General features: G+C 37.1%; 1 protein-coding gene across 3 annotated transcripts in view; it reads left to right on the top strand.

Moving 5' to 3' along the window:
• Positions 1-5,171, top strand: part of PUS10 (pseudouridine synthase 10) — a 71,395-nt gene extending 66,224 nt beyond the window's left edge. For 2 of the 3 annotated variants that reach the window (XM_030310669.2, XM_030310668.1), the window contains 2 exons: positions 1,459-1,558; positions 3,654-5,171. In XM_030310669.2, coding sequence (XP_030166529.1) covers positions 1,459-1,558; positions 3,654-3,692 — 139 coding nt within the window. In that variant the 3' untranslated portion in view covers positions 3,693-5,171. Of the gene's footprint in view, positions 1-1,412; positions 1,559-3,653 lie in introns of those variants that run through there. The other variant, XR_003967781.1, reaches the window with a different exon arrangement.
• The last annotated feature ends 9,639 nt before the right edge of the window (positions 5,172-14,810 follow it).

The raw sequence follows: 14,810 nt of genomic DNA, 5'->3' as shown, positions 1-14,810 counted from the left end.
TCAAGTTTTTATACTATGTGCTGGTTTATAGAACACAACATAACGCTAAATGAGTTTTTACTGAATGCTAGCAAAATTATATCTTTCAGATAAATATTTTCAAGCCTGTAGTAGAGTCCTGTGTAAGGAATATTAATATAATCTTAATAAGTAATTCTAGGATTAACCATTGACTTCAAAATTCGAAGACCTATGAGGGAAACACAAAATTGCCCCTTTAAAAGAAGAATTAACCTAATTCTCTTGTTAACCATGCAAGAGTTGCAAACAAGAACTTAGGTCCTTTGATAATCCTTCTGAAGGACCTTTCTCAAGACTAAATTAATATTCTCATTGTCCCTCCCATTCTACTCCTATTGTGTCACTGGGTCACATTACCAGGAAAGCCATCATCGAGGTTACTCTGTGTGTGACCCTGTGGAAACTTATTATTTGGCAGATGCCAGCTGACATTATTGAAAAATGAGGCCAAAAAGATGACAAAATGGAATTTGTGGCAGAGAAAAAATAGCTAAGGTTTTGTTTTACTTAGTATTGAACTACAGTTAACTTAAAAAAATCCATATCCATGGGCCCCTGGGTGGTTCAGTCGGTTAAGCGTCCATCTCTTGATTTTGGCTCAGGTCATGATCTCACAGTTTGTGAGTTCAGGCCCCGCCTGGGGCTCACATTGACAGCACGAGCCTGCTTGGGATTCTCTCTCTCCTCTCTCTTTGTCCCTTACCCTGCTCGTGTGCATGCGCATGCACACACACTCTCTCTCAAAATAAATAAATAAACTTAAAAAAAATGTACATCCAGTGTCGCCTGGCCCGCTCAGTCAATGCAGCGTGCTACTCTTGATCTTGGGTTTGTGGGTTCAAGCTCTACACTGAGTGTAGAGATTACTTGAAACAAACAAACAAACAAACAAACAAAACTTAAAAAAAAAAATTCCATAGCTGAACTTTGGCACTTGGAGGTGAACTAAAGAAAAAAGAAAGTCATGACTTTTAGTGCTGAGTCCTGCTGTTGGCTTCCAGGCTGGTGGGAACCAGTTTGCCAGAGCTTCTTTTCTTCTTTTCTTTAATTTTTTTTTTTAACATTTATTTATTTTTGAGAGACAGAGACAGAGTGCGAGCAGGGGAGGGGCAGAGTGAGAGGGAGACACAGAATTGGAAGCAGGCTCCGGGCTCCGGGCTCCGGGCTCCAAGCTGTCAGCACATAGCCCGACACGGGACTCGAACCCACAAACTGTGGGATCATGATCTGAGCCGAAGCTGGACGCTCAACCGACTGAGCCACCCAGGCGCCCCCAGAGCTTATTTTCTAAGACACACATCACTGGTCACAGGTCGGAAATAACCTCACCCTTGTAACATTTCTGCTTTTGTCTGTCCTTTCCCTTTTACCTATCAAATCTCACCAAACAGTTGGTGCTGCATAGCTATCTCCATTGTTTCCTTAAACAAATCCCAGCTACATTAAAGAGTTTGTACATGGAGACTTTGGGAGAACCAAGCCGAACATTGGCTCTCTAATGAATATGACTGCAGACATTCTTGAGCTGGATGTTGAGGTAAACCATTTTATTGTGGAAATTCCTGTTTGTACATTGAATTCAACAAAGGTCTGCTTTTTTTGGGGGGGGGGGTATTAAGCCAAACAGGTACCTATCTCTTTTCACCGTAATAGGTATTTGAAAATAGTCAAAATGTCACAGTAGCATTGTATTGCAGGGAGGTACTTTTTGGAATTTTTATCTTTTTAAAAAATACAAGGTCTCATTTGTGATTTTTGCAAATATATAGCTAATTTGCTAACCAAGTTGCTTTACATGTGGCATGAGATCTTAAACCCTTAAACGGAGTGAGGAAATGATGCTTTAAGAGCCCTTCATATGTCCTTTGGACTCTAGAGAGTTAATTCCCACACCTGTTTTGTTTCAGGAGTTTCAGATTGCTCAGAAACATACATTCAGGACAGGGATAGAAAATGAGATGAGCCAACGGTTATTTATAAAAGCAGTTCTGTAAGGGACCTCTATGATGTGGTACAAATTCTCTGCTCTAATAGTCTGAATTGAAACAAGGTTAAATTCTTAAGTATTTAGAAGAGTGGCATGAATAGGTCTTTCAGGAAATTCTCCATAAGTATTTTTTCTCATTTGAGCATCAGTAGGTATTGAGTCACAAGTTGTGTCTCTGACAAATACCTGTTGAGGAAGGGGCTCCCTCTCCCAACCCACCCCCAACAAAAACAATTTTAGGAGGCTAGCATTTTGCACCTGGGATTGATGTTATAAAAAGAAGTGGGTATAACTGACTAGTGTGAAAACATCTATGGTAATCACATGATCACTGGAGCATTAATACTTTACTGGCAGTTTTCTTCAGAGCTTTCAGATTAGATTTTATACAGCTCCTGCAGTACAGCCAGTGACAGCACCTTCAAGGTTGCAGGGAGCCTTCTCATGAGACGTATTTTGAGGAAGACAACCTTTAGTTGAAGAAAATCTCAACTGCATTCATCTTTCTTGATTTCTGTTGATTTCTTAGAACAGTTTAGGAATATCAGAGTCACGGGCCAATGTTCCTCATCCCTGTTTGTCCATTGGAATCACCTAGGGAGCTTTTGAAACCTCTCGGGCTTTCAACACATACAAGATCATGGTCTGAAATGTTTAGTTTTCAGGCATGAGAGACAACCCATGAACTTATATATGGGTGTTAAGTACATGGCTCTGTTCTGAAACAGAACCAAAATATCTTGGGATTTCTAAAAAATACACACACACACACACACACACACACACACACCCAATTTTCCTGATTCTGGTAGTAACTTGTAGATTAATTTAAAAAATCATGTCTAGTAAATCATACTGGGTTTTAAAATTTAAGTCTCAAAAACAAAACAAAACAAAACAAGACATGGGTACAGTGGATTTTTTTAAACTTTTCTCTCAAATTAGGCCCTCTAGGGTAGTTAAGACAAGGTGTAATTTCATACTTGTAAAGCCTAGGAAGTGATTGCTTATGTGGAGAAAAAATTGTCTGCTACTGTAATTTCACTATGACTTAAAGGTTTTGTTCTAGAAGAGCCAAACCAGGTGAGTAGAGATAGATAAATTAGATTTTTCAAGAAACAAAACTTCTGAAATGATACTCAATGATCATTTATTCTTTTCTAGTTCCAGGCGCTCTTTCATATTCATTTATTTTTCATTTGGTTGCTAGGTTACAAATAACACTATAAGTGTATAAACTGCTTGAGTATTTGTTAAATGCAAGATGGAAAAATGAAAATGATCTGAAGAGTAAAATTTGCTGAGACTTCCGAGGGAAAGTTGGTCTTGCTCCCTGAGTTTGTTTGCTACTTTACCCATAAATAACATTTAGAAAATTTAGAGGTACTCTAGTCTCTTACTGTTCAAAGGTACAATTAATAACTGGCTGATAACCAAATACTCTATGAATTCAGAAACAGACCTTGGGCCCAAGAATCTCAAGGCCTCATGTGGATTTTAGAGTATTGAACTGTGGTATTTAATGACTGTTCTTCAAATGCAGTTTCTTCTGTTGTGTTATATTAAAACTATTAAGTTTAGAAGCATTATCAGCAAATGCTTACTGGAACAGTAATGTTTTAATGTCTTGTTTTCTTCCTTCTAGTCTGTAGATGTTGACTGGCCCCCTGCTCTGGATGACTAGCTTTCAAACTTGGAAACACAGAGTAGGGTTTTCGTGGCACGATGTGGACATCCGTTCAGCATACACTGTATGATGGCTGTTTACTCACCATAACAGTGTCTTGGAAACCATTTGGATCATGTTGATCTATATATTTTAACATTTGTTGTAACATCTCAGGATCTATATATGTGTATATTTTGTGTTAAATGTTCTAAGGATATCTTATGATTTTTCTTGTTCCCTCTCCAACCCCCACAAGCCAAACTATGAATAATGGAAACATTCTCTTAATTATTCCGTTTAGAGAAGTACACAAACAGGATGCATTCTGATAATCTGAGAAGCTAGAATTTCTTTCAGCACAATTTCCCTGCACAAGACATACCACCTTCAAAATCATGTTCTAAATTTGTTAAATGATCTTGACAAAAGATCTAGATTGATACACAGGACAGTATCCTATAATATCCTAAGATATCAAATGTAAATCTGACATCATTAATATTTTTCCTGGTAAACTTCAAGCAAGCCGTTGTCAACAGAAGTACTCTTTGGTATAATCTGTCACAAATCTTAATGACTTCAAGTTACTATTTTGACAACCTAAAAAAATCAATACCTTTCCTGGGGAGGGAAAGTGAAACTTAGGAATTGAGGTGTACCCTGGTAAGAGACTTCCATAAATCTTTTAAATAAGGAGACACAAGTGCCTTCAGTAATTTCAAACCCAGGGATAAGATTTTGAAAAATTAAGATTGCTAAACAATCTGATATATTCCAGAGTGCTTCAATATATTATCCAATTTCACACATTTGCATCAAGTGGATAGGATTTCATCATTTCCATTTTATAAATATGAAAACCAAAGAATGAAAGTTAAATGATTTGTCTAAAATTGTTAGTTACTTCCTTAGGAGGGGCTAAAACTGAAGTGTCCTGGTCTTTAAGGTCCTTTCTTAATAAACCTTGTTATTGAGCACCCACTGTGTAAAGGAGGCACCTGAGAATGTCATTTAAATGCACTAACCATGAGAATTGACTTTTAGAATTCAGATGCCAAATCAAGGAGCTTACCAAAAAAATAGCCCAAGTATATTTCATATGATCTCATATGATGACCATTTGTTAGTAAGTTGGTACTATGAAGAGAGAAGAGGAAATAAGCCAAACCTAAAGAAAATGGATGGGTCATTAAGAGGAATGTTTCAGCAATCTCATTAAAATTTGAGATTTAAGTATAATTTGTCACCCTGATTCAACTATCTGAGCTTATTTTAAAACACATATGACTTGGATGGTATTGGATTATTGTTTTCCATCTCTTCATTAAACCTACTTCATAGATACCAAGATGTATTATTCATTTTAGAAATCAGGAAAATTATTTAATTGACATGAAGTTCCGTATGTGAATACTAGCAAAAACTTTTTTCACTATTTTCAATGTCAGAAAGTGAGAAAGGGATAATGGAAATAAACTTCTGATAAACAGGTAAGAAATTTTGTGTGTTTCTCCATTTCTGGGGAAGTTTTGCCACAAAAGATTTAAATAATTTGGGAGATAGTCTTTTGCATGTTTCTTGTGGCTCAGCCTTGAATTTAGTGGAATCTCCAAACTGGAAAAATTAAGAACTTCCTTAACAGATTTCTATTTCTTAAATTTCTATTCCTGACATGCAAAGTTTTAAGCAAAAACATTAGCTGTTTATACTTTATTTATTCCATATGTTCATATATTATGAGACACAGGTTGTTAAAAGTTAATGTTAGGTCTTTGTGTTATGCAGAGCTGGGAATATTAAGTAATGAGTGCTATAGTTTCACTTTTGCCCATATAAAATTATTTTTAGTTTTGTGATCTCCCCTCATAGCTTTGTTTAAATGAAGTCTTTAATAACACTTAAAGAAAGGGCCTATTGTACTTCTTAGTATTTCTTTGTTCCGAATACAGTCTGTGATTTAGTTGAGGAAAAACAACTCTGAATACCTGGAAAAGAAAAAAAGAAAAAAAAAATATCCGAAGTAAGGTAACTGGTGACATTAACAAGTTATATGAAATAAACTTGGAAGTTAAATTTCCATTTCCAAAGAGAAAAACATTTTACTTAGGCTGATCTTTTCTTTTGGATCTTTATCCTTGATTATTAAGCCCACGTAAAGAGAATGAGCTTTGACACAAGCTTTTTGGATTTTCTGAAATGGTACCCCCCTCCTTTTTTTTTTTTTTTAAGTTTTTTTATTTTGAGAGAGAGAAAGTACATACGGGAGGGGCAGAGAGAGAGGGAGAGAGAGAGAGAATCCTAAGCAGGCTCTGAACTGTTAGCACAGAGCCTGACATGGGGCTCAAACTCACGAACTGTGAGATCATGACCTGAGCAGAAATCAGGAGTCAAATGCTTAAGTGACTGAGCCCCCTAGGTGCTGCTTTTTTATTATGGAGAAAAAAAAAATACCGCTTTTATGATATTCATTTATTTTCATTTTGAAATAATTTCAAATTTACAGGAAAGTTGCAAGAAAAGTACAAAGAACCTTTTCCCCCTAAACCATTGAGCCAGTGATGCTTCATCACCCTGAATACTTTAGTGTGTAATTTCTACAAACAAGGACATTCTTCTTCGCCACAACAGAACCATCAACTCAGAAGTTCACATAGATATTACGACTGCGTAATCCACAGACCCCACTTAAGTCTCACCAGTTGTCCCAATGGTGACTTTCACGGGCAAGGGATCACACTTTGCATGTAACTGTTACGTTCCTTTAATCTCCACTAATCTGAAAAGTTTGTCTTTCCTTGACTTTCATCACTTTAATATTTTTGAAGATTTCAGGTCAGTTATTTTGTAGATTGCTCCTACATCTGGGTTTGCTTGATGTTTCCTTATTATTAGACTCAGGTTGTACCTTCCTCGCAAGAGTACCATAGGAGATATTATCTTCTTGCATCTTATCAGGTATTCTACAATTTTGATTTGTGCAGTTGCTGACGACTGGATTTTAATCACTTAATGAAGGTAGTGTCTGCCAGGCTCCTCCACTTTTATAGTTACTCTTTTTTCCCTTTAATTAATGAGTATCTTATAAGGAGATCATCACACTTTCATCTATTAATTTTAGCATTTACTGAAGATTTGTCAAATACTGATTTTCTAATTCCACCGTTCCTTTTACATTTCTTGGTTACCATTCCACTGAAAGGTAGAAGTTTCCCTTCTTGTGGATTTGTGGCTTCCTGTTTTATTTGACGGGTTATAATTTGTTACTTACGAATGCAAATGCATACACGCACAAACACATTACTTTACACATATTGAAAATTGGGAGTTGTATACCAGTACTTCCAATTCCAACCTTATTCTAGTTTTCTCCCTTTTCATATTTGTAATACCTTTCTCTGACAGAAATCTGGCTCCCATTAGCCTTATTTATTTACTTGATAGATCAGTCCCCCTCCTAAATAACCAGTCTCCTATTTCTTATTCCAGATCCCAGAAAGTCCCCTCTCTACCACCCTCAAATGTTCTCCTTCAGCTCCACCCAGCAGTCCCACACTGGGGCACCACCTTTGCCTCCTGTGGCAAAGTACTTACCTGTACCTTGCTCAGAATAAGTGAATGACTTTTGTCCTGAATTATACAGGAAGGGAGAGAGGCAGGAAATGAGTCAGGAAGGCAGAAAATGAAAATCTTTTAAAAATGCATTTTAGTACTCTACAAAAATTATCATTTCACAGAACAGTTACATATGCAGGTATATTCAGCTATAGCTTTCCATAAAAATGCCTAATGTTTCTAAGCAACCCAACTACCTTTCCCAAGGAGGATGCTATAAATAACAAAATCTCATCAATAGTTTAAGTCAAATGACAACAAAATTTTAAGTCTTTGAGTTTTTTCCATTTATTACCACCAAAAAAAAATCACTGTATACAAAGATATTACAAAGGTAATAAAATATTCTGTACAACAAAAAGCATCTTGACATTTTACAAATGATTACATCTTGATTTGACATTTAACATAAATAATTGAATACCTGAGAACTTAACAAAAACCACTTTTTACAGTGCCTTCAAATTTCTTAGAGCCCCTAAGAAGGGTAATTCATTAGTTAACACCATTTTTAAGTACATTCTTTTAAAGTCATTTTATTATTTTTTTGAGAAAGAAAAAGAGAGCACAAGCAGGGGAGGGGCAGAGGGAAAGAGAATCTTAGGTAGGCTCCGTGCTCAACATGGAGCTTGATGTGGGGCTCGATTCCATGGTGCTGGGATCATTCCCAGAACCAAAATCAAGAGTCAGATGCTCAACCTACTGAGCCACCCAGGTGCCCCTTTAATACAGTCTTTTAAAACATAAGACATATAAAGGGTTCGTCTAGACATGGTACTTCCCAATGAAGTCTCCTGAGACTAAATTCCATAAGTAGATCCCCAAATACTCCCATCTTCTCTATTACTACATTTTATGCAAAGCTACACTGTTTTGATTATATAATAAGAAAAACAGCCAAGATGTTTACTTTTATCAAAAACACATTTTATTTACTCTGCTGATATCCCTGAAAACTCGATTTACTGAAGCACCATTATTTACTAATTATTACTGTTCACACATAACTATTTAAGGAAAAATTTTAAATTCTTTCAATTCTTTAAAATTTTAAGATTCTTTAAATTTTTGAAAGTCCAATCGTAAACTGAAGTGGAAATGAGTGGTAAGTGACAAATGATAAGTTCTACCCCCTCTAAATAGATAATTACTAGCAGGTGGTATTTTTTCCTAAAGCTATAGACATTTCGAAATGAAACATATCTAGAAAATCTTTAGGAGAAATGAATGTTTAAAATTTTTATCTGTGTTTTATTTATTAGTGACAGTAGTGGGGACATAAAGTTTTTTCTTAACCTATACTTTTGTATCATGAAAAAAATTACAATTACTTTTGAAATTCAATCTTATCCAATGATTTTAAGTCTGTGCTTTAAATTCTGCTAAGATGTATTAGTTAAAATAGCAATTTGACTAAATCTTAGACAAAGGCATAAGATCAGACACAGACCGTATATTTCACTCTCATTAGCTGCCCACTCCTGGGCTTATGTTAAATAGCATGAAATTTTTTATTCTGTGTGCTACGAAAAGCATCCTAATTTTGCCCTTTTCATACTCAACCCCTGGGGGGCGGGGTGGGGAAACGATCAGAAATCTTTCAGTGCAACTTCGTTAGCTATGATGAGGCTCCCTTGTAGGAAGATAGTGCTACAACTCCCAACTCATAATCAACTTTGGCAAATAAATTAAGGATCCTAGAATTTCAGAACTGGAAATGATCTTAGGTTTGCTATATAATAGAATATAGTAGAAAATGGTTCTGTTAAAAGTAAGGCCAAATGAACAGCCTCCAGATCTGGGCACAACAGATGGTCACTCTAAAGAGAAACCCATCTCAGGGTTCCTACTAAGGAATCTACTCCATAGTTCTCACTCTGCCATATATTAGACAGAAGGAATGTCTGGATTTAGAGATTACTCAGGGCCACAGGACACACATAGATGTTGGTTTATTAATATTTCATTAGCACTACTTAGTTTCTTGTGCATTATTTTATTTAATACATCTTGTGAGGTAGGTAAAGAAGGTATTATCTGCATTTTATATCTGAAGAGAGGCCCACAGAAGGCATGATTTGTTAAATACTGCATAACCTGTAAGTTGCAGAGCTGAAAACTCACACCTAGATGTTCAGACAAAAAAAATCCCTACTCTTTCCATTTTCCCAGGCTATTTAACATCACGTGGCAATTTCTTTAATCCCCTATTATATAACAAGTTATTGGGCACTACCGGGCAGCCTAGATCACCAATTCCAAGTCTCTCTTAACATGGACAAATGTTTTTCTGAAACATTAGGTTTAAAACTGACAACTCAGGTTTTAGAGAAACCCAGTTACCAATTTAAAAGGCCATTATAATAGTAGGTTCTGATGACAGAAATAAGAATAGTGGTTTTGAGATATAGGTACATTGGAAAGGGCATGGAGGAAACTTCTGGGATACTGGAAATGATTGTTTACATATGTAAAAATTCATCAAGCTGTACACTTAAAACTAGTCCACTTTCTGTCCTTTGCAGAGTATTTTACCTCTTAAAAAGACTGACATCTGTGAGAGCAGGAGATTTATCTCCATCACCTGTTTCATTTCTAGCACCTAACACTGTGCTTTGCACATTAGACATAAAAAAATGTGCTCTGTGAGGGAAAAAAGGGGCACCTGGGTGGCTCAGTCGGTTAAGCATCTGACTCCTGATTTTGCCTCAGGTCACGATCTCACGGTTCATGAGTTTGAGCGCAGAGCCTGCTTGGGATTCTGTCTCCCTCTCTCCCTGCCCCCCCCCCCCAAATAAATAAATAAACTTTAAAAAATGTGCCATGTGATTTATTACATTAATACTGGAGTGTCTGTGCAAGGGTACGGTGTTGAAGAAATGCGTAGAAGATTAAAACTGCCACATACAGCAGAGAAAAGAAGCAAGGTCAGAGATGTGAAGCAATCCTAATAACTATTAAAGTTTCTACCTAATACAGTTGACAGTATAGGAAGCAGACAGTAAAGTATTTCACAAGCTGGGTAATCTTGGCATCACTGCTTTTCCTACCAGCTTAAGTAACCTTTCCCCTTAAAAATCATATCCTTGTCCACATTTTATAATCCTCTGTCAGTTTTATCCTTCCCTCTTTAATGAATAGCTACCATTTATTCACCACCAACGATGCCACGGATGGTGCCAAGTGAGAGTCCAAAAGCCAAATGAGACAAACCTTTAAGGACTGTACTTGACTGAGAGGATCTTGGCGACAGGCGCACGCACCGAGCTGTGTCTCAACTGGGGGAGGACTCAGCTTCACGGAGGAGAAGCCCAGTCTTAAAGGATATGTGTTGCTTAGTTTCTGGTGAGGAAGTTTATTAGTGTAAATGCCTTTTCAAATTCCAAAATCTCAATTCGGAAATTCACTCTATGATAGAAATCTAGACCAACTGACATAATGAACAGGCTTTAGGCTCCAATGGAAAGATCAGGCCTGTCTAAAAAAGGTTATCATTGCAAATTTTTATTTTATTTTAAATGAGCAAAGCCATGTCACTTATTTGTCTTCTAATTAGGATGAATATTTGCATGGTAAAATAAACACTGATGATTTAATGTACCCAGTATAAGAAGCATAATACTCATTAACAGATAGAATCTTTCACTGAGACATACAAACACATGCTTAAATAGATCTAGCTATATAATATGACATATTGATGTAAGAGTTCTCCACATTTTTATTAAAATTAAGATTAGGACATCAATCATATCCTTTACCCATTACTATTTCAAAAAATAAAAAACTCTAGCTATATGCTTTTTCAAAAAAAGTTTGTTTATTTTGAGAGCACCCACACGGTGGAGGGGCAGAGAGAGAGAACTCCAAGCAGGCTCTGGACTGTCAGTGTGGAGACTGACACAAGGTTCGAACTCCCCAACCCATGATATGACTTGAGCCGGATGCCACCGGGTCCACTGAGCCACCCAGGTTCCACCCGGGTGACTGAACCACCCAGGTTCCACCCGGGTGACTGAACCACCCAGGTGCCCCTATATGCTTTTTAATTTCAAAGTGTCCTCTTCATCTTTGTGAGCTAGTTACCTACTACAAGACATTAGTAATTCCTTTCTTTCAACTCCCTATATCTTGCTGTTTTCCTTTGTCCCCTTTGCTGTGAACCAAGGTACTTTTCTTTAGCAGGGTGTTTCTGCTGCAAACCCAGTTGCTACTGCATTATGCAATGAAGTCAGAAGCCTGAGCTTGTGACATCAATATAGGTTGCTATGGTAACGCTTTCCATAAGTATTACAGGCTCTTCCTTGTAGGTTCAAAAGAGGACTTCGGCACAGTAGCAAAATAGCTGGAGTTATTCAGCCTAAATTACAATAATAATTGATGCAAAAAATGTTTTATGCTAACTATAATAAATACAGATTTTTATTTAAAAAAAAAAAAAAAAGGATATATGTCGTTGCCGAAGAGCAGAGGCCAAGTGAGTATGTTAAAGGTATGGAGGCCTGGCAGCCTGAGAGATTTTTCAAGGAATGCCAGCTACATAATAGGGCTTAAGGAGAATGTGGTATTATTGTTAACCACAGTATACAGAAGATTCTTGTTGGGGAAAAGGAATGAAGACCTATACTAAGAAAGCACTAGGAAGGAAGGAGGGAAAAATGCAAGTCATTTTTATGAGGCAGAATTAAAAAGACCAGATAACTAAGTATGAGTGTGAGGGAGGGAGAAAAGGAATAAAATGTGACTTTGAAGTTCCTATTAACTATTCTGGGTGGCAGGGTAAATGGCAATCCCATTAATGAAAGTAGAGAATCCAAAGGCGGAGCCAGTTTATAAAGGTAAGTGTGGGCAGCATGAGAGAAAGCTGAAATCGTGGGCATTGATGAGGCCACCCAGGGGGAAAAATAGCACCAAATGAGGGCTGGGGATGAGACTCTGGAAAAAATGTCAGCCTCGGAGAATCTAATCTACCACAGAAGCCTGGGAGGAGCATCCAAGGAGGGAGTGGCCAATAGGGAAGAAGGTTATGAATAGGTCAGGAAGAGTGAGGACTGACAAAAAGACACTAGATTTGACAAGGACAGTGACTCTGGCCCTCTCCCCAGAATATTATGAAACAGTAAGCCAAAGAATGGGAGCTGAGGAAATGGGAGGCTGAAAGCATTTCCCAAGCCCAGATGTGAAGGAAAGGGCATGAAGTTGGTAGGAAAGATTTTTGTTTCCTTTCTTTTTAGACTAGAAAAGACATTTACCACATTTATACAAAGAAAACTGGCACTAAATGGTGATATGAGGACACAAAAACAAGATGGGAGAGAGAGGACAGTCCAAGGTACAAGTAGAGTTCATTTAGAAAGGCAGAAGGGCATCTTTTCCTTGGAAACTACGTGTGAGAGCATAAATACATTTAGAGATCAAGGAGAAGCAGGCTGCCAAATTCTTTTTAAATTATAAAATAAATTCTACAATCAGTAAATAGCACCTGAAAAATGAGAAATCCACTGGAAATACCCTAAACACAGATGTTGCAGTATCTTAATGCGGCTTACACAGAAAAAAATCCAAAACTGCGAAACAAGTCAATTGCTTATTTAATGAAAATCCACTTAGATATTCTAACAGTCTGTGTTTAAGCTTGCCAGTGCTAATTAATATAAAATTATAGGATTCTTTTTAAAAAAAAAAAACAAAAAACTCAGCACCTATGAACCACTATCTGGAGATATCCTGGGTTCATATTTTGAATAAAAAAGGAATTATACCTTCCAAGTTTTCCTTACTTACTGGTTAAGTACTTCTAAAGTATGCTATATGCTTATGGTTTTTAAAGTTACATAACAAATGTTTTGATTTGAAATCAAATTTCTGAGAAATATTAATGGTACTTGTGTGTTTACTCTTTTTCTTCTGCTTCCTAAACTATCCAGACCTCAAGTCAAGATTTATCTTTGCTTGCCTTCTCATTTCCCAGGATCATTCAACTCGGAATTTTTATTTACATGACATCCACACATTTCCCATTTTGATTGTTCCAATAAACTGTATTGGTTTGCTTGGACACTACGTAAGTGAAATGACACACTGTTTCTAGCTCGGAACATGATCAATATTTATGGGAGATTCTGGTTGTAAAAGAGACTAAGTCTTTGACAAGCTATTTACTTAGTATCATGACAATTCCATCACAACTACTATTACTGCCTAAATTCTACCATCATTTTGCCACTGGGATTGCTCTGCTTTCAAACAATTTGGATTACCAGTATTAATCCTTGACCTGAAGGTACATGATTCAGACATAAACCCCATGTCACATTAAACAGAATTATAAAAAATCCTAAGCATCTAATAATTAGAGCTGGTCTTTCAAAAAACAAAGTTCTATAATACTTTGAACATTCTATTAGTACTACACTTTGAAAGTTCTAGTAGTAGTACTTTGAAATAATTAGTCGGTGCTTAATAGGAGGCAGACACTGTTCCACAAACTGGGGATTCAATAAACAAATGCTTAGTAAAGTCAGATCCTGATAAGTACGATAGACCAATATAAGGGAGAGGGGGCATGGAGTGCTCATGTGTAGATAGTTGAGTAAGGCCTCGATCAGTAACAGCTGAGTGAATCCGAAGGCTGTTAAGAAGTGAGCCACGCATGTATCTGAGAGAGAAACAGGCAAGGCAGAGAAAACACAAAGAGTCTGAGGCATGAGTATAAGTGGTGTTTTTGAAGGGAGGCTCCAAATGCCTGGAGCTGAGTGAGGAAAAGAAAACGGTAAGAGATGAGACAGGAGAGGGAGTGTGGGCCTGCTAATTTTAAGGACTTTGGTCTTTACTCTGTGTGGGAGTAGGGAGCCACTGGATGGTTTGAGCAGATGACTGACAATTTGACTTGTTTTAAAAATAATTATTCTGGCTACTTTTGGGAGAATAGACAGTAGGGGCACAAGGATGTAGGAGTGTTTTTGGAGGCTATAGGCAGGAGATGATATGATAGTGGCTTAGAACAGGAAGTTGATAGTAGAGGTCAAAAGAGGTGGTGAACTTTGGATATATTCTGAAGGCAGAGCCTACCAGATTTGCTGACGGATTGGATTTGGGAGATAAAAAATGAAGGATGACTCCATGGTTTTGGACCTGAGCAACTTTAGGAGCATGGCATTACTATTACTAAGTTGGGGAAGACTGAAGGAGAAGCAAATTTGGGAGGGAAGATCAAGAACTCAGTTTTAGTTATGTCGAGTCTGAGCTTTAATTAGGTTCTGAGCAGAGATGTCAAATAATCAGTTTTGCATGCATAATGTAAGCTCCAAGTCTGGAGGTCAGGGGATAGGTCTAAGGGTAAAATTTAGGAAGAGGGCACGAAATTGGATGAGATCACAGTGAGTCAGGAAACAAGAAAGAAGAGAGGTCTAAGGAAACTTCTTCACCTTAAAGACATGGATGTAAAGCTAAAATCACAATTCTAAAGGTAGGGATTTAAGTCTGAAATGTAGAGAACTTCCCCTACCTTGAAAGCTCACT

The sequence above is a fragment of the Lynx canadensis genome, chromosome A3 (assembly GCF_007474595.2).
Source record: "Lynx canadensis isolate LIC74 chromosome A3, mLynCan4.pri.v2, whole genome shotgun sequence".
Lineage (NCBI taxonomy): Eukaryota > Metazoa > Chordata > Mammalia > Carnivora > Felidae > Lynx > Lynx canadensis.
The sequence above is the reverse complement of the archived record's forward strand: the minus strand, read 5'-3'. Positions and strand labels throughout refer to the sequence as shown.